Genomic DNA, 26,275 nt, shown 5'->3' with positions numbered 1-26,275 from the left:
CGTCAAGGGAGAGATGAACTGAGCATGTCTGCCAATGTAGCACCACCTGCGCGTGCCCCAGCTCTCGTGCAGAGCACTCTGGCTTGGAAGAGTTGTCCAGGATGGAGGATGATGCATCCCAAGATACGTCCCTTCTGCAAACACATGGCTGTTAGAGGTTCAGAGAAGAACACCAGGAACCATTTTGACATGCAACAGAGTTCTATGTTGGAACCACACCTCCCTAGCTTAAACCTAAACACACCCCCTTTCATTATATAAATAACATTAAGGCTTTGACATTAAAGGAAAAGAAGGAACCTTGAAACCAAATAATAAGCAAACCAGATACAGAAAGTGAGTAGGTAAGTAGCAGGGAACCAGGCACAGACGTATGTGCACCTACCAGGCCAAGTCAAGTTCTAAACAGGCAGTCAGCACATTCCTTTCCACCAAGCTCTTCCTTGCAACCACGTTACTTCCATCACCTTCTCCTCTTCCTTCTCCATGAACCCTCTCACTCCTGCCACATCCCCACGGCAACCCTTATCCCACTGACATTCCTAACCTTTCCACTTGCATATCATGCTTCTGACATACAGCTACCCTCCTCTTGTTCTACCTTTGACCACCTTCTAATTCTGCCCGATCGTCACTGGCCGTTTGCACGTGGAATGGCCTCTTGAACTCCGAAGGACAATGGCCTACTCGTCCCGATCTTATTTCAGCCAATCTCCCTCATTTATCGTTTCTTTCCTCCTTTATACACCAATCTACCTCCTCATTCATCTCTCCACTCAAGAATCGGCAGGAGGCCAGACGTCACAGACCGGTGCCTGGTGACCTGGATCCCATCACCACTCTCTGGAGGGTTTTATTGTACTGGGCTCAACCAATCATTTCCAATCACTCTTACAGATAAGGATGAGAGACCTGCAACTCCACTGCACCATCCTGCTGACATTGATAGACGAAGACTGCTGCAGAACCTGTCTGGGAGGAATATGCAAAGATCAGGAACAACCTGAAACCATATTCCAATATAATTGTAGAATTTGCATACTCTCTCTACAAACGTAGTATAAGTATAGGGCAAAAACTGCCTGCTTGGTTGCGAAGGGAATGAGAAACTATTTTGTACTCAATGGTTGCGGTATTGACTGCCAACTCCCTGTCTCCGGTTTGCATGCCTGCAACTGCTGCTTTGGAGGAAGGAGCTTATGAACGGCTTGAGGGGCAAGGGAGGCATTGGAGGTGCAGTTGCATGAGGAAAATGCTGCTGAGAAAAGGATGACCCTCAGAATAAACTGAAGCTGCTGACTCGGATTAAAGAACGGGCCTTGCTTGCCCTAGGATGATGCCCTGAGACCAATTGTCCATTCTGCATGCTCCAAAGCCAAAGTGCCTGTGACTATGGGACGCTCAGGGAAACCGAAAAACATAGTGCTAAGAAACCATAACTGCATTCAGCAGTCTCACTTGAAGAACTGAGGCGTTAGAAGAGGTGTGCATTAACCTACACCTCTTTTCCACCCCTCGACAAGGGGCGGGAGAAGATTGGTGGGGTATTTGCTGTGGGTGTGCAGTGAGGTGTTTTTTTGTGCCTGATGAACATCCACCTGTGAATGAGTGATATGGCGTGGCCTCTTCACGAGCGGTTCTGGAAATGCCCGTGCTCACCCAACTGGGTATGCGATTCCACAACAGACACTGACCATGGCTAGAGTGGCCGGGCTAGGACAGAGTCTGCATGCTGTCCTCTAGAATTGTGTCCCTGGGTATTGTGCAATAGTGAGGCACTCTGGGAGAGAGGAAAGAACAGAATGAGACTGAGTTAACCTTAGCTTTGGAAACAGGTCAGCAGGGATCTGGAAGAGCAACCCACAAGCATTGCCCACTCATTTCCACAGGGGAGCAAAAGTCTAACTTGCAATGTGCAACTAGTCAATACTTGTACTAGCCTAGACTGCATCCAAATCACAACATTTCTGTTCTGATGCTGTGCACCAATGAAGGTACCTTTGTTGATTATGTACATTGTGGGTGCTAAGAACGTGTCCTGTAAGGCAAGCTGGAGTATGAGGGCCGGACTGGCCATAGCGGTCACTGGGCGTTTTCCCTGTGGGCCAGAAGGGTGGAGGCTATTTTTGGACTGGAGGGAGACTGTTTTGTTGCTGGGGGCTGGTTTTTCAGCAGTTCTGCAATTTCTGCCCCCTCTAACAAAAGCACAGCAGCAGTGTTTCCCACCATTCACCCACCATCTTTGGGGCTAGTCCGATGTAATTGGCAGGGCTGGTTTGCTTCCCAATCCGGCCCTGTGGAGTACCTTCTTTATTGCTAATTGTTGCCCCAAAAGCCTTTCTCCTCATGGTTGAGCAGAATGTGGTTATGGTGTACACAGTCAACTTGACTGCCTTGCAACACATCTGGGAGCATTGCGGCACCTCAGGAAGCATTGCAGCACCAAGACCCCTTCACATTGACATCCGATGACCGAGGTCTGAGAATGTGACATCGTCCAAGGGCCCTTGCTTAACAGACACACTGAGCAAACAACTTCCTTGCCCTCATGAGTATGTTCAAGCAGGCAGTTCTCAAATAGATGTTCAAGACCTAAGATAACTGTCAAGTATATATTTTTGCAGCCCACCTCCATGTCAAGAGTTACCTCAAAGATGCGTAGGGCTCCAAACTCACCATTTTGTTGGGTGGGGCTATTCTTTGACATTTGTCTTCTCTCTCTGCCCCTTCCTCACCCCCTCCATCCTCCAGTTTCTTTGAGTATTCAGGCACTCCTCCGTCCCAGCCATCCCATGCCAGTTCTAGTTTTTGACACCTCAGATCTACATTACCGTGATGTTACTGGGATCTTCATCCCTCCTTATAGTCAGTCATCTGGAGGGCAAGGTAGCTAAGGAGCTGACCTCTGCCAGCTAAGCGTGGCAGACTCAATCCCAGAAAAGGCACTATCCTGCACATACAGGAAGATTATCAATAACTCACCTGACCCGCTGAGGACCCTTCGGGAGGCCTGGGAGGCCGACATTAGCCTACTAGAAGAGGATGATTGGGCAGAGGCTATACAGAGCCAAAGAGAGGTAGCAATCAGGGCTAGATTTAGGCTAATACAATTAAGAATTCTTCATAGGTCCTATTCCACCAGCCCAATGAGGGCGCACTCATACTGATCGTTGTATACAAGGCTGTGGTCAAAGAGGTACCATTTCCACATTATCTGCCAGTGTCCAGCCATACAACAATATTGGGGAAAGGTGTTACGAGTAATGTCGGGGTGAATGGGCTGAAAATTCCTATGGAGGCCAGATGGCACATACTATGTGTAACAGGGGACCAGACATGGCCGAAATGTCCGAAAATCTGGCTATTAGTGGCAGCGATGGTGGCCAAGAGGAACATCGCCAGAGCGTGGGGGGCTGCCTTTCCCCCGACAGTGGGTCAATGGAAGGCCAATCTTGATTGGTGTAGTGCAGCAGGAAAGATAGTATATGAGAGCTGGGGCTGCCCGCGGAAATGGGAGAAAGTGTGGAAACAATTAAAGAAATACAGGAACCCGTGAGGGGGAAGAGGGAGGGAGGGAGGGAAGATATGCAATTGAGGATGGGTGGGGACGGTCGTTCTAGAATAATGGGGATCGAGAGTTATAGACTTTGATGTAAAGACGACTGTATTCATACCTCTAGACGTCTGTTGACGTAATACTGTACGCTGATGTATGTTTCATAAAAAAGTTTATTTTTATTTTTAAAAAGCATCTTCCCAGACAATCTTCATGAAGTGCTGGATGTGAGAAGGTTTTGCAGCGTGAATCTTTCTGGATTCACTATGCTGTGCATTAATCCGCCATCTAGTGGTTGGGTCCGGAATTGAAGTATTTTTTTCTCTTTTTTTTTTTTTTTCGTGGCCCAGGTGGGTGTCGACATACCACCATTTAGTGTCCTTCGTGACGTTGATGCGCCTTTGGTCACCATCTTCAGATTATTTTTTCCGCCGTTGGGTCTGGATCGTTATTGAGGAGTTCCAGAAGTTTGGAAGAGGAATCGACGGAAAACAGGAAAGATTGCGAAAATCGAAGCTTATCATCGCACCCCACTACAGGACAGGTAGCCGGGACTACTTAGGAGAAGAAGATTTCGAGAGAACTCTGCGTTCACACGAGAATGTGCACCCAGGGGGCCCCCTGAGCGCAGGAATGGACAACACCCCCTTCAAGTTTTGCACCAATTGCCACCACTAGTACGCCCAAAAGGACCAGCATCCAGTCTGCAACCTCTGCCTGCCGTCGACCACAACAGCGAGGACTGCAACACGTGCTCTGTGTTCACACCCAAGACCCTCAGAGTAAGAGAGAGGTAGAGAAGGGCGAGCCACAAAATGCAGGGGCAGTGGCCACCTCCATCGCTCTGAGATTTGGGCCTCTCCAGTGGAGAGGAGGACAACATTGCCGAAGGACCAGAGAACTGCAGGGTTGTTGAAGTCCATAAGAAAACGTCGAAGGAGGTAAGAGAGTCGACGACCGCCAAGCACTCGACCGACACGCGAAAGAGTGAGACAACGTCCTTGAAGGGAACAGTGCAGTTGAAACTCTCGACGAAAGCAACTGCACCCAAGGACAAAGAGCCCAGTGGATCCTTCGAAGAGGACGCCCGGGCGGCGAAGACCCACGAAAAATCAAGGTCGTCGAAGGAAGGCCCAAAAAGGACTTCTCAACGCTGAGAAAGGAAGGGTCGACAACTGCTTCGTCGACTACTGCGAAGCGCTCAAACCCTTGACGCCGAACAGGCTGCTGAGATGGAAAGGAAGAAAAGAAGGCTTGAGGCCGAAATGGAAAGCATCCTGCAGCGGAAGAAGGACTTCGACGACAAAATGAGTCGGTACACCATCCCGCCGAAGCCCGCGGCAGCGGTCGAGAGGGACTTCAAAGACCCTGAACTGCCGAAAATGCCTGAACCGGTCGATGAACAGAAAGAAGAAGCCCTGTATTACTTCAAGGGAGAAGGTCCTCAGAGCAGCAAGTCTTCGAGTGGCATGATCTCGACACCAACATGCCAGAGGGGTAGAGACATACCCTTTGAGGCCTTCGCCACAGACTATATATGGAGATCTATAATTTGGTGGTCAATAATGCTGCACAAACATATGGGGTAAAATTGGAGGAGGAGAAACCCAAGGCATGCTTTCTCCTGGAGACTCTCTTACCCACACATACAAGAAGTCAATTCCTGCCCATGCTCCCTAGTGTGCTGGACCAGGCCTGATAGGCTTTCAAGGAACCAGCTATATGTAAATCTTTAATACCAAGAACAGAGAAAAAGTACAAGCATGCCTCAAAGGACCATGCATACATTCAAGGATCTGTGCCAGCCAATTCAATCATTACTGCAACAGCTAGGAATCAGGGAAACTCCTGAAGCACCTACCGGAACCGTACCAGCAGAGGGCAACCCACTTGCTAGAGGAGGGGAAAAACATGGCTAACACATGTTTAAAGTTGGATTTGGACGCAGCAGAGACATCCAGCGGGCAGATGATGATCGGGGTGACCGAGAGAAAGCACGCACGGCTGAGGATTTCGGGATTCAAGCCTGAGGTACAAAATAAAATCCTGAACATGCCCTTCAACGGAGAACAACTTTTTGGAAGCTAGTCGAAGAAAAGTTAACTCAACTCAAGAAGGACAACGATACTGCAAGCTCCATGAGAGCACTGCAGTTCAGAGGAATGAGAAGGGGTGCCCCCTCAAGAAGGCCACCAACCAACCAAGTACCGCGCACCAAACCTTCCAACAAGGTTATCAGGGAAGCGGCCAGGGACCGCAGCAACAGGGACAGCAGCAGCAGAACTGGCAGTACCAGCCATGGGGCCAGTCTTTTCGGGCCGCTCGAACGGACGAGTACAGGCACAAGTGACTTCGCCAAAAGGCAGACGCCCACCCAGGTAACACCTCAAGGGGGGCACCAAAGAGGAAAAAGGTTCAAGAACAGTTTTTACAAGACCAGCAGTTTCCAGAACATATAACACCAGTAGGAGGCAAAATAAAGAACTTCCACCAAAAATGTGAGAATGTCACAACGGACAAACAGATACTAAACATCATACAATACTTATACTGTATAGACCTAATTAAATAACCTCCAAGCAAAAAGCCAAGCAACAAGTCACACTCGGCAAAAGAACTTTCACTCTTGATACTAGAGGTACAGAACTGCTCAACAAGGAGGCACTAGAGATAGTACCATTCAGGGAAAGAAACGAGGGTGTTTATTCCAACTACTTCCTCGTACGAACGGTACACGAAACACTAAGGCCTATATTGGACCTAAGGTTCTTAAACAAGTTCATAAAGACACAGGGATCAAAATGACGTCTCTGCAAGAAGTAATACTCCAGTTATAGGAAGGGGATTACATAGAAATTATAGATTTAAAGGACACGTACTTACACATTCCCATCAACAAACGCTTAGTAAGATTTGTGATCAGCAAGACTCACTACCAGTTCACAGTGCTCGCATTCGGGCTCAAATCAGCACCAAGGGTGTTTACAAAATGCCTAGCAGCAGTAGCAGCGCCCCTAAGGAGACGGGGAATACATGTATATCCCTACCTCGACGACTGGCTTGTAAAAGCGATCTCCAACAGCCAGTGCAAACAGCACATCCTACCAGGTGATACAAACACTAAGCCAACTGGGGTTTTCAATCTATTAGGGAAAGTCGTCCATAGAGCCAGAACAGGTGAAGATATTCTTAGGGCAGAGATCAACACCACACAAAGCAAGGTGTTCCCTAGCACAAAGAGAATTTCGGCAATAGTGAAGGAAACACGTCTGTACTGCAAGGGGCAAGTTCTGACAGTGAGGACAGTGAGCAAACTAATGGGAATGATGGCGTCATGCATACATCTGGTCCCAAATATTCGTCTCCACATGAGACCATTCCAGGAATGGATACAGCAGCAATGGTCACCGGCAACAGAGAGTTGGGAGGATCTAGTGGTTGTCACACACGCAGTGCATCAGGAAATAGCTTGGTGTAACAAGGAAAACATATCACAGGGGAAACCATTCACACAACCAACTCCAACAGTGACCATCACAACAGACGCCTCCCAGCTGGGGTGGGGCGCGCACATGAAAAAGGTGAGGGGGTATTGGTCGCAGCAGGATGCGGTCAAGCACATCAACTACCTGGAACTAATAACTGTGTTCCTAGCCTTCAAAAGCCTTTCAGAAGGAGCTGTACGTACTGAAACAGGGTGTTGATTCAAACGGACAACACTACAACCATGTTCTACATCAACAAACCAGGAGGAACAAAATCAGTAGCACTATCAGGGCTAGCCCAGGAAATATGGACATGGGCCATTCTACTAAGTAAAGACCTATTAGCAATACATCTCCCAGGGAAGGACAATGTCAAAGCAGGCAGACTTTGCAGGCAGACGTCAGCATCCCACGAATGGGAGATCAACCAACAGGAAATGCAGAAAGTATTCCGGAAGTGGGGTACACCGCAAATAGACCTATATGCAACCCACCAAAATGCCAATACTTCGCATCCAGACAACCAGACCATGGGTCACAAGGGAATGCGCTATGGATAAGTTGGTCAAAGACATTTGCATACACCCCCCCCCCCCCCCCCGCCCCCGATACCACTGATACACAGGGTACTCAGCAAATGCAGGATCAGCAACATGTCGCTGATACTTATAGTACCTCAGTGGGCCAGACAGTCCTGATTCTCACAAATAGTGGAGATGGCGTAAGCACTAGTGCACAGATTCCCAAAATGAAGGGACCTGTTAACAATGTAGATTGGAAGGGTGCCACACCCAGAGCCAGAGAGCCTTAGCCAAGTGGCATGGCTCCTGAAGACCTAGAGTTTGTACACCTCAAACGACCGGCAAGCACAATGGCAGTGCTTAGGGAGGCAAAAAGACCTACCACAAGAAAGTGCTGCGTAGCAAAGTGGAAAAGATTCTCCGAATAGTGCATTAGGGAGAAACTACAAAGGACAATCACAAGGGAATCAACAGTAGTGAAATACTTAACGCATCTACTACAAAGTAAACTAAGCTACACATTCCTAAGGGTGACCAAAGGTGGGAGCTTCTAGAGGAAGCGCGTCGACGTCACGAAGGACACCAAATGGTGGTATGTCGATGCCCACCTGGGCCACGGAAAAAAAAAAGACTCCAGTTCTGGACCCAACCACTAGATGGCGGAATAATGCACAGCATAGTGAATCCAGAAAGTCTTCAAGCTGCAAAACTACACCGACAGGTAAGAAACTATACATTCCCTGCAAGGTCTTAAATTCCTGCGGCCACTGGGCCTTGGACAAAAGTACAAACTCCTTCATTTGTTCAGTGTTGACTCTATCTTTTCTCAAAATCTAGGTAAGCCATGCAACCAAATGTAAAACCTGTATGGCAACAATTGGTAATCGCATGATTATCCTTAAACCAGGCCTCCTTCATCATTTTCCTCTAACACACGGCAAAGAACCAGAAGGATCTGTTCTCGGTTCTACCCTGTCTAACACACTCAGGCTTAAAATGGCCTTCTGTGAGCTGAGGCTACGTTGCAGGTTCAAACTTTTTGTGTTTTTGGAACCGTACACAACGTTAGTTTGGGATAAGGTCATCCTACCTTTTAGTTAAAGCCCTTGACATTTATGAGAATTACCGGCCACTTTCTACCAGCTCCCTCATTATTATTATTATTATTATTATTATTATTAATTTTATTGAGCGCACAGCTACCCAGAGGGTTTCCCGGCGCTGACCAGAGAACAGGGGTATGACCATTAACAACTAGTTTACTGGTTAAATAACCACGACTTCAGTTCCCTGCGGAACCTAAGATAGTTGGGCTCAGTTCGAAGAGCAAGAGGGAGGGAGTTCCAGAGGGAAGGACCCAGAAAAGAAAAAGAACGCCCACCCATTCTTGCTCGCTTAATCCTAGGGATCAGGAGCTTGAACTGGGTGGATGATCTGAGAGTCCGGGAGGGGACATAAGAACTAATGAAGGATTTAAGATATTGTGGGGCTTTGCCAGCGATAATTCTGTGTATAAAACACAGGGCCTTAAATTTAACCCGACTCTCGATACGAAGCCAATGAAGGCTGCGTAAGAAAGGGGAAATGGATGACCTATACGGGAGTTTACCAAGCAGGCGAGCAGCCATGTTTTGAACTGTCTGGAGTTTCCGGACAATCTCCCTACCAGCACCCAGGAAAAGAACATTACCATAGTCCAGGCGAGATGTAATTAGCGCCTGGACTACAGTTCTCTGGGTGTCATGGGGGAGCATCCAGATGATTTTTCTCAGCCACTTGAGAATGGTAGTACAAGTGGCACAGACCTTCACTACATGGTCCCTCATTGATAGTTGGTCATCAAAGATGATGCCCAAGTTTCGAGCCGTTCTAGAGGGCAAGGGAAGTATGCCCATTTGATTGGGCCAGTGCGAGGGTCCCCAAAGATCATGCCTCTTTTTCTGAAGAACTGTTGTAAAACATCTGTGTGGTGGACCAGCTGCATTGGCTTAAAAGGATATCAGTGTCTGTCTGCTGGAAGTGAATAAATGGATAAATAAGAATGTCTTGAAGTTTAACTTTGGCAAGATACAGCTGTTATTAGTTGATGGCACCAAAGATCCCTGGGACACTGTAGTATGGCCAGAGGCTCTAGGCCAGGCTTCTCAAACGAGTAGCTCGTGAGCTGCTGGTAGCTCTCCAAATACATGTAGGTAGCTCTCCTGGGTGCAGCCCAGCCTACTAAATTAGAAACTTTTGCTTTGATGACTTAATATATGGGCACCAAAATTAAATGCATGTATTCAAGATGAAAATGTGTACATTTTCAGAACTCGTAGGCTGTTTGGAGAAAAATGGTGAATTTCCAAAATGTATGTTAAGTGTATATGTGTGTGATAAAAATCAAAAGGTGTTGGGGAAACTTATTCCTAATATTATTTTTCTTGGTACTAGGGGCATTGCAGCTATGGCTGTTGGGTATTACCCATATAAAAGGCAGTCCACATTGACAACCGTTTTTACATTACTCCTAGCAACCATGCCGAATGCACTGAAGTAATCACTGCTGGTAATTTTTGCATATGGTGGCCCCTAATGTAATCTGATGTGGTCAGTATTGCATTTCTAATAATAATCGCTAAGAATGATTTTCGTTGAACAGAAGTAGCTCTTATTATATATAGTATATCTTATTAGGTGTCTCAATGAAGAACCTCAGATTTAAAGTCTGTAAAAATAATTTTCCCAATCAACCCCAGAAATGTCATATTTCTAGCCTGGTTCTACTTCGAGAATTCCTTATAGCTAGGCTTCTTTTCGATCATAAGAAAAAGTTTGAAAACAGTCCAGATGACAGCAGAACGATTGGTATGACCCAAGAAGATCCGATGTTCCAACCAAGCAAACACTTCACTGGCTTCCAGCAAATGTTTATATATTTTTTGAAGAGCTAATCATTTCTATGATGCAGACTGTGGGACTTCTCTTTCTACAGGATAATCTTATAGCACAGCATCTGGATTTCTCTTTTGGGAAAGACCGTTTGGTGGTGGATGTCCTAAAGAAACAGTGTTTGGACGTTTTCAGTATTGCCCCCACACGGTGGCACTCACTTCAGTGCTTTAGGTCACTCTCCAACATTTGCTATGCAGTGTAAAGATCTACGACCATTCCACCAGAGTACATACATACTTTTCATTATCCTCTGTTCCATGAAGCCCACCGTTTTGTTCCTCTGTCCTCCTTTTATCTACCCAGTGGTCAATCGGTCAATCAATCAATCAATCAGAAATTTGTAGAGCACACTACTCACCGTTAGGGTCTCAAGGCGCTAAAGGGGAGCTGCTACTGCTCGAACAGCCAGGTCTTGAGAAGTCTCCTGAAGGTCAGCAGGCCCTGGTTCTGGCTCAGGTGGATGGGGAGGGTGTTCCATGACTTGTCGGCGAGGTGGGAGAAGGATCTACCGCCGGTCGATGCGTGGAACGGTGGCGAGGGCGAGGTCAGCGGAGTGAAGCTGGCGGTTGGGGGTGTAGAAGGTCAGTTGTTTGTTGAGGTATGCTGGTCCGGCATCGTGGAGTGCTTTGAGAGTGTGGGTGAGGAGTTTGAAAGTGATCCTCTAGTTTGCGGGGAGCCAGTGCAGGTCCCTCAGTTGGTCAATGATGTGGATGTGGTGTGAATGTACGAGCTACAGATAAGCTGTCGTTGTTAAAACACCTCTGTTGGTTAATCCTTGCGTTGGCTGTTGCCTTATGCAAATCCGTACACTCCCACAATGCCAAGATAGATTCAGTCATAGTTTTAGCAGACCTAGCTCAATACCTTGTTTGTAGTCATTGGCTTTTCAAGGCTATTTTGCACTAATGAGTTGGGAAAAGGAAAGAGCCAGTGCATAGCAGTAGGATAGTTAACTTTGTGGCAGCACCATTCCTTTTAGTGAAAGGTTCATTCCTACTTGAAACCCTCTCTGCTATCTCCTCGGACGTTGTCAGAACTTACATTAGTAAGCTCCTTTCATGCCTCTCACATGGGTTCAATGTACAGCTTTTAGGAAGCTATTTCTAGTCCTTTAAGTAGTTGTAATCATGTACCAAATTGACTTTCAGACTTGCTTCTTTCAACGATTACATTGGTTCAGGCAAAGTAAAGGCTGACAGTTGTACATCAGATCTCCTGGTTGAGATATGCATGCGAAGAGATTCAAAATTGTGGTTGCCTACATAATTTCATAAGAACATTTTCATGTGAGTTTGAAATTGTAAGCCTTCAGATTTTATGATCGGCTTTTGGTGGCAAAATAAGTTTTCATGGTCTGGTTCCTTTTCTATGCTTTGTTACAAATTCTGTTCCTGCCTTATACAGAGATGGAAATTATTGACTAAGTAGAATTCCTCTTTGGGTGTTTCTATGAGCTATTGGAGTCAAAAGCTGAATTTTTACTAAAGGTGTTCTAGAGTTCTTTCAGTCACTTGGCCTGTTGCATGTGGTAAATACAATAGCACAACCCGACTGCAGTGAGGAAGAGATTCAAAACTGTGGTTGCCTACATAATTTCATAAGAAAGATTCATGTGAGTTTGAAATTGTAGGCATTCAGATTTAATGATCGGCCTAGCTCAAAAGATTAAGTGCAAAGAAGGCAGCTTAGCGTACCTAACTGAGTGTTGCGCTCTGAAAGAGGAGTAATTGAAAAGCTTTATTGGATTTTCATTGGGGAGAGTCTCATTTTGAACAGGAGTGGCTCAGTGAACCTTGATTCTTTGAGGGGCGGGCCTTGATATTTGAAGAATGGTACCTAGCTTTTTATGGAGGCCGGGGGCCTTGCTGATTTGTTTGAAAGGCCTGGCTTTTTTGAAGCGCGTGGCCTGGATAATTTGAGGCGCTGGCCTGGCTATTTGAAGCGCAAGGCCTGGCTGTTTGAAGGGCGAGCCCTGGCTGTTTGAAGCACAAGGCCTGGTTATTTAGACGTTGGGGGGGGGGGGGGGGGGCGGGGGGGAGCTTTGTTAGGTCATGTGTAGACAGCGCAGGTGCTGTCTCTTCAAGACCTGTTGCATACACTCTGTGGGCTTACAGCCCGCCCATTGCTTTTCATTTGTTGTTCAGTGTCATTTGTAAATCCTTGCTTGTATGTCAATCAATCAACGATTTGTAGAGCTGGGTGGTCATTCTCTAGTAAATGTACCTCCTTTTCATGTGTTGTTCCCTCCCACAGATCATGGCCCAATCATTTGTAGACTTACACTTTTTTGCTTGTAGCTTTGTTTTTCACACATTTTTTTTTGCTTTCTGCAAGTGATTCTAGAAGCCTAGCTTTTGCTTGTGTCTGTAAAGCTCTAAAACCTCTTGTTATTGTTTTGCTTTCTGTATGCAAGTCAGTGTGCATTGGCTTTTTAAAGCTGTTTTTTAAAATATGTATTTCCTTTCTTTTCTCAGTGTGTCTGCTTTATTTGCTTTCTGTGTTCGTGTGCTTTCTGCAAAGCTTTATTTTTGTATGCATCTGCAGGTCTTTTTAAAGCTATTACAATTCTTTCTGTTTGCTGCATGTTTTGGCTTTTTAAAGCTATTTTAATGAATTATCTGCTTTCTGTGTTGGTGTGTCATCTATAAAGTTTTAGAACCTCTTGTTTTTTCTTGGAGTAGCAGACTTTACCCTAACAGGGCCATCAATTCCAAAGGGCTGCTTGAGTGAGAAGCTTCAGCCATCTGTTTTTTGTTATGTCGGGAGTTGTGCTGACCGGTGGGAGGAAAGCATGATCATGATGCTTTTTTTAGTTGGATTGTAATTACAGCAAAGTAGTCTTTCTTTCTCCCTCTCTTCCAACCCAGAGGACAGATTCAGAGCACTTCTGGTGTCCTACAGTAGACAAAAAACCTCCCTTCTAAATGCAGCCCCCTGCATCCTATTTGATCCCCTCTGTTTTCATTCCATAGCTGAGTAAATAGGTCAGTGGCCTCTGTGCCCGCAGCACATTGCACTAAATCCAGATGTTTGTGACTCCGTCCTTTATCTAAGAGCTGGGTATATTGATTCAGAGAATTTAGATCCAAGATTGCACAAAAACACTGAAAAGCTTATTATTTTCTCGTTTGCTTTTTTGTGTGCCATCCACAATTAACAGCATGTTGAGTAATACTCAGCCTCCTGTTATCCCCTATACTGCCCCCCACTCCATCCGATTGGTAATGCCAGTAGTTCGCCTATAGACAAGACCTATTGGCTTTGCCAATGCTTGTTCTTAGGGATTGACCTGGCTATTTAGAAACACAAACCTTGGTTTTTGAAGTCACATGCTTGGAAATGGTTTGCCAATAACAGTGAAGGACTCTATAGCTCAGTCACAAGAAATTAAAATAAACGCAGATAAATAACCAGGAGGTTTTTAGTAGAGTAATGTCAATTAAGATTTTTAATAGTTTGTCTAAGCATCTCATTTAGCTATGCTGAAGGACGTACCATATAACACAATTATATACGCCTTCAAATGTCTATTTTGTGTAACACTTCAAGCTGGGGTTATAACTTAACATACTTTTTGTTTTGGGTATGCAGTAATGTTTTTTCTCAGCCTATATGTTCCCTTAAACGATTGTCCTGTAGAAAAGGATTGCTGTCCTGAATACAATTCACACACCTATCAGTGATTTTATCACCTGTTACTGCCACCAACTCTGTTTTAAAGGATATTGTGATTCGGAAAGTAAAATGTGCTGCGTTGTTTTAAATGTCTTTATTTTTTTATCTTTTGAAGATGGCATGAATGTGTTCCAAGAGCATGATGACGGCAAAGAGGCGATGGATGACAACGAAGAGGTGATGCAGGCTCTCCTCATTCATGAGAAAAAGAGCACCACGTTGGCGGCAGCCGCCACAGGGGGTGGCGGGGCGAACACACTCTCCGCCACAAACGCCAGCGACTCTGAGAGTGAGACAAGCGAGTCAGACGAGGAAACACCGCCCCACCCCTCAACCGCGTTGTCCGCTCTACATGGGTTACGGGACAAAGATGATGATGAAGACGACGACGATGAGGAGGAGTTTGAAAATGTGGCAACTGATCCCACTGTAATGGTGGGCGGGCGCCCCTACCTATACAGTGTGGTGAGCCAGCGACCTGAGCTGGTCACCCAGATGACACCACGTGAAAAGGAGCTTTACATGGAAATGGGCCAGCGAATATTCGAGGACATGTATGACTGAAGCTCCACACGCATTAAAGTGACTACCTTCTTTCCATATGAAATGGGGACAACTACGTAGCACATTTTATACACATGGCTTACCTGCGAGGAGGAAGGTGCCTTTATCTGTGAGAATTTTAAAACCCTTAAAAGCCTAATATTAAAAAGTAAGAGTGGCAAAAACAAGCAAAGAAAGCAATCCAGCGTGTACATGTGGGGTTGTGTGCAAATGCACACGCAACAGTGAGTGGTGTAACATTTTAAAAGCTGTGACCATGCCCGAACCCATTCTTTTGCTTAACTGTGTCATTCCTCTTAGATCTGCTTCACAAACAAAACTGGGTCTGAACTCATGTTATTTTAGACTGGTCTTTTATGATCACCAGATTACTTTTTTCCTCATTTCCTTGTGTTGAGGAGTGCTGGGTAAAGCTCCCTGCTTATACATTTTTTTGTGAGATATCCAGACAGGCTTTTGTTTAAACTTTTTATGTGTATTTCCCTTTTAACAATGTGTATTTTTAAGATCTCAGATGTTCCGTTCCCCTCCCTCCTTTCATTTTCTTTTGAGCCAAATCTTTTCTTCATACATTTGAGAAAAAACAAAAGTCTCCATCTGAAAATGCATAGAGCTCTAAATGAGAAGTAAAGTAACTTTGGCAAGGCTGAACTGTTGTAAAAATAAGGCCACTAAACAACAAGAAGATTTATTGAATCAAACTTGTACGGTTAGTAATGAAAGCTCCCCACTGCCCGACAACATTCCAGATCCTACTCTTTTGGGTTGTTGTTGTCGGATCCTTGGAGCTGCACTCCGAAGGCTACTCCTATTCTCTGCCCACAGGATCCGCGATCGCTCTTCCTCAGCGGTTAAAGGGTATTCTGCAGATTGCCTTGCAATACCATGATTCGAATAGCCACCAGTAGTATCCTCTGTCTGATAATATCAGGTTCATGGTACTTGGATTGTATGGTATGATCCCGGAGGTGTCCAAGTTGTATCACATTCTTGGAAGAAGCATCCATACATTACATTCTCAGTACCAAACAATAGGGTACTTTAGGTATTCACTTCTCAGTACACTGCAATAAGATCCGTGTGGTATTATGCACTCCATTGCCAGTTTTAGTGTTTATGCGGTATTATGTTATCAATACCTCTTAACTGGATCTACGCGATACCTTTCTCCTTGTATTCAGTGTTAGCTTTTCTGTGGTACCAAGTGCCCTTCTACTATTAAGATAGAATCATTGTGGTATCGCGTTTTCAGTATGTGGCAATAGCATCACATATCACATTCTCAGTCCGCATCCGTAGAATCGATGGGATTCATGGTGCCTCTACACAGCAATGAGATCATTGTGCTATCACATTGTCAATATGCAATGTTGGCATCCATGTGATGTCAACTTACCAATGAGCAGCAACAGAGAGCAACTGAATTCACAGTCAATAAAAAGTAGTGGGATCATTGTGGTGTTGCTTTCTAGCGCCTGGTGGTATCTCGTGACCAGGGAGTGGCAATGAGAGGTGTAAAATCAGATTTTTAATGTGCAGTATTAGTATCCCCGTGGGAGTGTGCTCCTTTTGCATCGTGACAGGATCCACGTGTTAACACTTAAGTGGTATCACCATCCCAAAACATCTCAATGTGATCTAAGTACTTTCTCACTACTCCTTCTTTGGGCACGCATCTCATCACTTTACCTTCTATCACTTTACCACAGACTGCAAGGGGATCAGTGTGGTATCTCTCACACCCCACCCCCGGAAGCACAGTAATAGGAATCATCTGGTGTGCTCTTCACTGTACGCGGCCGGAGGATCCTTTTCAAGTGTGTCTATCGGTGTGTGCAGGAGCTCAATGGTCTTGATTTAAAAGAGCTTTATAATCTTAGGCCTTAAATGGCGATTATTGCCTGCTGAGGATAACTCAGAAACAAATGCAGTTGATTTTTAATAGTAGTGGCAGCTCTAACTTCTTAATAAATTTTATCAGTCCTAGCCTAGTGATCTGCAGAGAAGACAAGACTAAGACAATATTATTTTCTTCTGAGCCATTGAACCATATGTTTTTTTGCTTCACTCATGAGAGATTTACTGTTGGATGATAACCCTATTTGCCCAACTTTGAAGTGGGACTGCTAGCTTCATCAAACCAAAACACATCACTTCTGCCCTAGAAAAAAGAGTGTTTGGTTTATTCCAGTGTTCCAGGATCAGACTTCACTCTGATTCATGTCAACTTTATTTACGCTGCCCATTCTTGCTTTTTTTTATATCTGCAGCTTTTAGCCCTTTTTTCACGGTTCTTAGATGCATTTTAAAGGGACTGACTGCTCAATAAGAAACCTACTTTGAGGGAAGAACCGATGGTTCAGCTACAAAGGTTGCTTCAACCTCATCGTATCTCTTAATCTTTTTCTTGCAAACGCAGTCATGATCATGTCTTTGAGAATCAGTTTTACAGAATGTTCTTGCTGGACAAAATGTGAGAAAAATTTTTTTTTTTTAGTAAGTAGGAGTGGACCAATTCCCATACCCATTGTTCACATGTTAAAATACAAGTGCAGCCATTTTCTGCAATCCTGCTTTTTAAAAAGTTAGCATGAGACTCTGCTTCACCGGTGCAGCCTTCAGACTTGAGCCCCTCAGCCACCCAGCCATCTTGAAGTTTGCTAGCACAGTGGTATGTGTTTACGCTTCATCCCCAAGATTTCTTTTTGGGCGCGGTCCTTTGTAGCAAAGCTTGAGGATGTACATCAGTGGAGACTTTCTAGTCTCTTCTCAGGGCCACTCCACACCGCTTTTATTTAGCCTTTGCAAGGCAGTCTCTTTGATGGTTCAGAGTGAGTTCTGAGTTTGTCGACTGAATGGTTATGTTATGTTTGCGTTCAGAGTTTTTATGCGTCTGCAGAGGGACTTCCTGGTGGGGTGTCTGAGTGTTTTATGTCTTTAATGTTTTTTGTTTTAATTGCTATTTCATAGTTGATATGGATAGATCATTACTCTCTGTTTGACTGCTGTCACTGCTCCTCAGATCTGGAGAGAACAGCCCTCCTTAACCTCTACCGCGCTACCGCGTTTTCCCGCTGTGCGCTGGAATTTCAAAAATTACAAAGCCAGCTCGTCATCCGCGTAGCGCAGGTAACGCCCATGACGAGCTGGCTTTGTCATTAGCGCTGAAGGGGTTAACTTGGAAGAAATAGGGGCAAGCAAGGGTTCTTCCATTTTATTAGTAACATTTGCTGGTTTGTATTATTGCAATTAAAGCACTTCTTTCAAAAGAGCTTACTGACTGCAAAAATTGTTTTCCACCGTTTCACACTAAGCTTTTTACAGGAAGGGATTAGACTCCTGCTATGTCGGAGTTTAAAGCGCTGTCTTTTTTCCTTGTGTGATGTTATGCAGCTTCCCTTGTTGGTTGAGGTGGGCTGCTAGAGCCTTTAATGGAAAGAGAACTTTCTGCATCAAGTAGTGCATTTTACATTTTTCTAATGGTTTTATTGCTGTATTTTACTATGTTTTGGATATTGTGATTCTTTATAAAATAAACAAATTGCTATTACCATGGTTTTTGAGTTTTTGTTTGCTTTTGGAGTGCAAAAGGACACAATTTTTGGCAAAACAGAAAATGGGAAGAAAGAAGCGTTCAAAAACTATTTTTAGTAAGACAGGAAATTATTCTATCTGTTGTTTTTATTTGATTCTTTCAATGTCCTCTTTCCACTCGATGATCTTCTACGACTGAAAGATACTTCTAACTGCAAATTCCTAAACTTAAAATATTCAATAGGCGTCCAACTTGATGCATAAAATCTTGAGCAGTACTTCTGCACGACCGTAGGTGGCGTCCTTTGGCTCCACGTCGGAAGTGATTTCGCAGTGCCTACATAAGCGCCACCCTGGCGTGCTGACATTGGTTCCTTTCTTTCTGCGCCAACGGCATGCATCCAGAGAGCTACCGTTGTAATTTTATTTTTAACAACTTTTTTTGACTTGTTGACGAATATATTTGAACTTTACGTTCCGTGTGCTAGGTACATGTCCCCTGCTTAATCTGCCAGGTTTAAGCCTTGCGAGGATTGTCACAGGCAGATGGCTATGTCTGATCCCAACTTGGTCTGTCTTTGTTGCCTGGGGTCGGGAGACGATTTCAAGGTATGCAAGGCGATGCAGCTGAAAGCAATTCACGAGCAGGTGATGAAGCTCTTGACAACAAGGCAAAAGAAGCCTTTGTAGCATTCCTGGTCCCATTCCTGTGGAAGATCTCAAAGGCCAATCCCAGAGCGGTCTATCATCTTCCGCTCCAAGACCTCCTCATGGCTGTCAGATAAGTCTAGGAAGCACAAGAAAAAGAAGTTGGAACACACTTGTGCTTCTAGGCCTCACTCTTGCACTCCACCTGCGGAACCAGCGTCAGGGCCAGCTCCGCACTACTCCGAATTTCCTGGCACCAGAGTGACACCCACTAGACATAAGGAATTCTATGATGCCATGCATGCCCTCTTTGGGCCACTGATTCCCTATGGCAGCCTTCGGGCCCCATGGAGTCGAGGGGTGCCCCTGCTGGGCTACCGTAAGCGGGTTCAGCCTCAAAGCTTGCTGGCCCTCAGAAACCATTCCATGATCTGGATTTATGCAACAACGTGTCTCTCCATCCACCCCTGCTCCATACCATCCAGCGTCACCCCTGGCACTACTTGACAGCGGTTCCATCCGGGCCCTACCAGCCCCTGGACATTTTGCCCATTTACAGAACCAGCCCTCTTGAGGAGGGAGACAAGCAGGAGGTTTATGGTCCCCTTGAGGACAGTGAAGAGGAAAACTGGAATCAGGAGATTGGTAACACCTGTGGATTGTATACCTCCCCAGACTCTGGCATCCTTTCCCCTTAGGGCCAGGCTTCGGATGAAGGCGTATCTCTCTCCACTGTGATGTGCAGGGTGACTGAGGTCCTTAATCTCCATTTGCTGGCTCTCATGGTCAAGTCTAATGTCTTGATGGTGGCGCTTCAACCAGGAACTTGCTTACCCTTCCCTCATTTAATGAAACCCTCACTATTGTGCTCATGGGGACCTAGGCAAAACCCTGCACAGGGGCCCCTATTCCAAACCTGCATCTCCTGCCCTGCGAAAGTCAGCCTTCCTCTCTAGGCACCCCTCCTTTGCTTGTACAGGCCTCTCAAGCGAAGACTAACCCGAATGCTTTCTCAACCACTCCAATTCAAGAGCCTGGGTACCTTTGAGAAGCACATATTCTCCTCCACCTGACTCCTTCTCAGACGCTCTCTTTCATTGGAGCCATTCTGGATACAGTGACGTTCTGTGCCGATCCTCTTGAGTGGCAAGTCTTGTATGTTCAGGCTGTGAGTCCTTCTGCATCCTGCTGGTAAAGCGTGCCCACTGGCCTATGCAAGCTCTGCAGTGGGACTTGAAGTCTCAATAGACGCAGCATCAGGCGAATCTCTCTGACCTATTACAGATACCGTAGAGAACTGTGGAAGACTTTCAGTGGTGGGTGACGGACTGCAGTTAGGTGGGCGTCCTACCTTTTTCTTCCACACCCAGAGTTCACAATGGTGGTAGATGTCATTCTTGTATTGGGGTGGCCACCTTGGAAAGGTGGGAATCAGAAGACTCTGATATCTGGTGGAGTCTCAACTCCACATTCATTTTCATGGAGGTAAGGGTTATTTCCTTGGCACTGAAGGCCTTCCATCCATCCATCAAGTTAGGGCTGATTTAGGTGTTCACTGACAACACCAGCGCCATGTGGTATTGCAAAAAACTGGGCACAGTGGGGTCATGGACCCTGTGCCAGGAAGCTCTGTGCCTCTGAACTTGGCTGGGGCAAAGAACTCAGTTATTGATTCCTCGCAGATCACAAATGTAATCTATATCCGGAGGTGCTGCAAATTCTCTTTCAAGATTGAGGAGAAACTTGGCTCTTTGAGTTCGCCGCTGCCAAGAGTTTCCAAAGCGGCTCTTGATTGGAGATGCGTTCTGTCTTGAGTGGAGCACTGGATTCCTGTATTCCTTTCCGCCAACACCACTCCTGCCTAGCGGAACATGCCCTATGCACACTACAATATGAATCAAAACATGGGTTTGTATAATATATAATCACAGCACATTCATAGTACAGTTGCCAAGAAAAAGAAAACACAGTTCCTTTGGAGTGAAGAACTCTTTGTTTAATGGTTCTTCGCATACCAGCCTACACGTGTTTCGTCGCAAACGGAATGTGATTTCCGCGACTCCTCAGGGCTTTTGGATATGAGAGGTATAGTTGAAGCTCGCAAAGCTTCGCTCAGGACCGGGTGTATAAGTAGAATGTTCACATCTGGGACCCGTAAATTTCGGGTGTAGCGACCTGGTACTTTTTAGATCTTGCGGTGATACGATCCTGTGATGTGTGGTAGGGATAAAATAGGTCCTCCACGGCGGTCCTTGATAGTGTTGCAAGGATCTGTGGCAGGCTGATTTTTGTCGAGACACGTGGAACGAGTCTGTTCCCGTGTCCTAGAAAGCCCGGGTAGCCGGGACTTGCTGTCTCCTCAGCGCTGCAGCTTCAGACGGGTGGGTCGATCGTGTTCCTGGTAGTGGACCACTCCTGCCTAGTGTTCTCAAGAAGATCCGGCCCGACCATTCCCAAATCATCACAGTGGCTGCAGATTGGACATAGAGAGTAATGTTTCCAGTACTCCTGAGTAAGAGCATCTGTTCTTCTGGTCAGGATGCCTCTTCATGAGTACCCCCTGTCGCAGAAACAGGGCAGGATTCAGCACCTGAACTTGCACTTGCTCCACCTTCATGTGTGGAGTTTGAGCAGCAACAGTTGAGGGTTTGCCATCTCCCTCCCAAATGTTGTGATGTCATCTTGGCAGCCAGGCATTCATCCACTAAAACTGTGTACTCCTGCCGTTGGGATGTTTGTGGATGCCCCTTCGCTGCACCCTTCTTAGAGGTATTGTTGTCCGTTCTGTGTTTAGCCTTGCAATGCCTTTCCGTGGGCACTGTTAAGCGTTACTAGTCAGCTATTTCGGCTTTTTTATGGATTCCAAATCAACTTGCTCTGTTTCAGCCACAAGTTGTGACTCATTTTTAGAAAGGTTTGCAACGTTTTTATTCCGGCCACTCCCTTTGTGATGCCTCAATGGGATCTTACCTTGGTCCTCACTTGCCTCATGTGTTCTCCCTTCGAGCCCCTGCACAGTATCTCTTTGCGGATCTTGACCATCAAAACATTTTTTCTGGGGACCATTACAGCGGCCAGGAGGGTCTACCGGTTCATCCTCCATACTCCAACTTCTTCCCAGACAAAACTTCGGACATGTGCAACATTCCTCCAGAAGATGGCCCCTCACTTTCATGTTGGCCAGAGCATCACTGTGCCTGGCTTGTACGGTACACCTCATCCTTCCAAGGAGGAGGAGAAACTCCATTGTTTGGACTCTAAAAGTGCTCTCTCCTTGTAAATTGATCGCACCAAGGAGCATCAGGCGGCAAAAATCTGGAACTCGCTACCCCCAATACTTCGTGCCCAAAAATCTAAAACGAATTTCAGAAAGGACTTAAAGACTTGGCTTTTCCACTAAACTGTGCCGTACCCCTGACCTTCCGTTTTCCCTCTTCTGTATCTTAGCGCCAAGACGCCGCGGCATTCGTGTGCTCTACAAATATTTCAGTCAGTCAGCATCAGTGGATGACCAACACTTTATTGGGTGCACTGGAACAAAGAAAGGAAAGGCTGTGCAGAAATGGATCTTCTCCTGATAGATAGTACTGTGCATAAAAATCTGTTGCGTGTAGGCGCAACCCCCTAAGGGCATGCAGGATCACTCCACCAGGGTCAAAGCTGCCACTACTGCGTTAGTGTGCAGGGTACCCATCCTGGATATCTGCCTAGATGCCACATGGACGTGTCTTCACACGTTCACAAAGCACTACTGCTTGGACAGTCGGGTCTGTTATGATGGCATTTCGCCCATTTGGTTCTGCAGGACTTTTTGCTCTAGACAGTTTTTATATCTACAGGGAGATATTGCTTGGGTATCTACTCTATTGTGATCGATCTGTGGGTAGAAGTCTCTATCAGAAAAATAAGTTACTTACCTCTGGTAACGCTTTTTCTAGTAGAGACCGTGTCTTACCACAGATACCTCAGCGACCATCCTATCCTGCTGCTCTGCGAACTCGGTTCTACATCCAAAAGATCTTGTTGGACTCTGCACCCTGAACATAACAGAAACATTGTTTTGTACGTCTCTCTGCATTTTTGGTACAGAAATAGTCTCGAAAGAAACTGATATCCGCGCACTGGGCTTGCGCTTATATGGGCATCATGGCGTCACAACACAGAGCTGAAACCCGGCCCCTGCCAGCATGCAGGGTAACTGTCCAAAATTTGCAGGATCTAATCTGACGTCTATGGAATAGTCTAAAGTGCGGAAATCTGCAGTTGGTCTCTACCAAAAAAAGTTACCAAAGGTAAGTAACTTGATTCTCTTGGCCACATTTGATTCATTTTAATATTTTTTAAGCGCTGCAAAAAATATGGCCTGTTAACATAATGACATGTACTGCATAAATCTTGTATAAATTCAAATGTTATGGTTGTTCCTGTCATCCAGTCGTTGGGACAGGAGGTTTTTATAGTAATGTTGAAGAGGGAGGTTTTTGTAGTCGTGGTGTGCATCTGTGAGGTAGGGTCTTTGTTGGGACCCATGTGTGATGTTGAGATGCAGCTCTGCCTTGCCTCATTCTCTATTCCATGTTAAGATTAGTTTTGCACCATTGGGTTTCGGCTGTCTGATTCACTAAATTGATAACATTTGCTGAGGGAGTGGTAAAAAGCAGACCCAAGAAGCTGCAAATATCCCTGATGTAACCTCAATGTATCTGATGAGGAATGGTGTTGTTGGAATGGGTATTGTTTTGCAAATAGTAGTGTTCTTGAAGCTGGTTCTTAAAGGCTATAGCCAATACACTGTTAAGGTTTTGCACTATTAATGGGACAGGGTTTGCAACCACTGTCTACCAAGTGATCACCAGGAGTATAAGTATAATGTTTACAGCAGGTTCAAGCCCTGAAAACAAAGACATAAGGCCATGTCTTGGGCAAACAGAAAGACCTTTGGAAGCTTTCTCACTGGCCCACTCAAATGGGTAACCTCCCAAAACCTATTAGTCACATTCGGAACCTGGGCGTCATTATTGACGATACACTGTCTCTGCACCAACATACAGTCAAAGTGACGGCACTCTGCTTTACCATTCTGAAATGGCTTAAGAAAATCATATGGATGTTGCCCGTCTGCACTCAAAAGACTGTAGTTCACGCACTTATCACATCAAGACTTGACTACAACAACATTCTCTACCTGGGATCAAACAAAGCCGTAGTCCGTAGACTGCAGCTAATTCAGAACTCAGCTGCGAGGCTACTTTGTAAAATTCCTAAGACCTTTAGCATCTCTGGGTTTCTCCGAGAACTTCATTGGCTCAGGGTGGAGAACCGGATCAAGTTCAAAGCCTTGAGTGAGCTACATGTTCAGTATAAAGGCAGGCACAGCTCCTCACTACCTTCAGGCCTTAGTTCACCCTTACAAACCTTCCCGCTGTCTAAGATCTGAAAGACTAGGTAACTTTTTTGTGCCTAGGATCAAACTTTCCAGAATGGGAGGAAGATCTTTCTCTTTTTTGGGCCCGTCCATCTGGAACACACTCCCATCGAGCATACGTAAAGAAACAGACTATATCCGCTTTCTCAGAAACCTTAAAACCTGGTTGTTTGATCAGGAAGATCACCTGCAGGACCTGCTAGCTCTAACTCATGCCCGCTTCGGCGCTGGGAAACCCTTTTTGGGTAGCTGTGCGCAATATAAAATCAATAAATAAAATAAAATAAATAAATGTCTACGGAAGCCGACTTAGAAAGCACAAATGTGCCAGAGCGAGGTTTACCTTTTGCAGGAAGTGCTGCTCTTTGACCAGGAAAGAGTTGTAGTTCCATTACCACGGACGCCATCAAAGGGTCATGTGCAGTTACGGAAGTAACATATTAGCCAGACACGAAACCCCCATAAACCCACATCTATTTTGGAGGGAGATCAGCCACTGTGCTCAAAAAGTCAATGTACAAAATGCAAATTTAGTCACTAACAACCATCACATACAAAAAATCTCTTTGACATAAAAATCTCTGCTTTTAATTTGCCAAACTAATAATATTAAGGCTCAGCTGGCCGACACAGGTATGGAAGAACAAGTTGCTTCCCTTCAGTAACGCTCTTTCTGGTAGAGACTCAGTCTAGCTGCAGATTCCTCACCTTTTTGAGTATTCAACCAGGGGTCAGACTAGGTCCAGAAGCTATTTTCATAGTACTCCTGCATGCCGGAAGTTCATACCGTGCTGCTCCGTGCTGTCCCCGTTCCGCTCCAGAAGTCAAGAAGTTGCCAATAAAGGTGCATCTCCTAGTCACAGTCAGTTGCTTTGGAAACTGTCTGTGCCTGCAGACGCGGAGCCCCAAATGCAAATCCGTATACCAGTGTGCACATTCCAGACTTGGGATCTTATTAACAGATAGTCCATTCACAGAACGGGAAGGGTTGAGGTATCTACCCCAGGAAGCGAAAGGCCCTGCCAGGTGTGAGACAGAACACACAATAAAACATCAGTGTGACCTGGTAGGAGTCAACCTGATGAGAGCTGCACCAAACCACAAATGTGTCTCAATGACCGGTGTATACAGTTTTTTTCAAGGGACGCTTGGCTGCCAAGATGACATCAACCACCTCCGGGGAGTTCAAAGTTGGTCACCTGTCGCCTCTGACTCTGCACACATGAAAATAGAGGTTGTAAATGCCCGGGTTTGGAGTCCTGCCCTCTTGCTGCGATAACAGTTCCTTCCGGAGGACATAAGTTCAAGCCCCGTCCGTCCTGATCTTCCTGAAAACTAGGGGCATAAGTTGTATCAGCGAAAAGACATACGGGAGTCCCGAATTCCACTAGAGGAGAACACATCTCTGAGCGAGAAACTTAGCCAATGTTCTCCCCATTCGTGGAAGATATCTTGAGGCACCTCCATATGTAATTGCCACCACTCGTGATTTGCTAGGTGCCGATGGCTGAGCTAGTTTGCCCGGGCATTCAAAGGTCCTGCCATGTGTTTCACCAACAGGATGATTCCATGGTGGTCTGGTCATTTCTAGAGGTACAAAGCCATGACTCCACCAAGCCCTGTTTCTTGCAGTACCATATGTGGTGGAGTTATCCGTGAGCACCTGCACCAGCTTCTATTTGAAGGACTGCATGAACACTCTTAGCACCAATCGGATAGGAAAGTGAGTGCAGAAACCTTGGTCAGACTCGATTTGGACATCTGTCGAATTTGGACTGGCATAGTCTGCATCGGAAATTACAATTATGGCCACCTCTTTGGGCACCTGAGAGTGCCTGGGCATGGATTAGGTATGGACGCCAGTACTGGAGCCGAGGGAGAAAGTGGCTCAGAGTATCCAGATGGTGACCAAGGCAAACCAGCTGGTGGTATC

General features: G+C 45.7%; 1 protein-coding gene across 1 annotated transcript in view; it reads left to right on the top strand.

Annotated features, from left to right (window-relative positions):
- Nucleotides 1–17,373, top strand: part of GTF2E1 (general transcription factor IIE subunit 1) — a 182,446-nt gene extending 165,073 nt beyond the window's left edge. Inside the window, exon 5 of the mRNA XM_078656641.1 lies at nucleotides 14,287–17,373. Coding sequence (XP_078512767.1) covers nucleotides 14,287–14,735 — 449 coding nt within the window. The 3' untranslated portion in view covers nucleotides 14,736–17,373. The remainder of the gene's footprint in view (nucleotides 1–14,286) is intronic.
- Nucleotides 17,374–26,275: the final 8,902 nt, after the last annotated feature.

This window comes from Lissotriton helveticus, chromosome 8, assembly GCF_964261635.1.
Source record: "Lissotriton helveticus chromosome 8, aLisHel1.1, whole genome shotgun sequence".
Taxonomy (NCBI): Eukaryota; Metazoa; Chordata; class Amphibia; order Caudata; family Salamandridae; genus Lissotriton; species Lissotriton helveticus.
The sequence above is the reverse complement of the archived record's forward strand: the minus strand, read 5'-3'. Positions and strand labels throughout refer to the sequence as shown.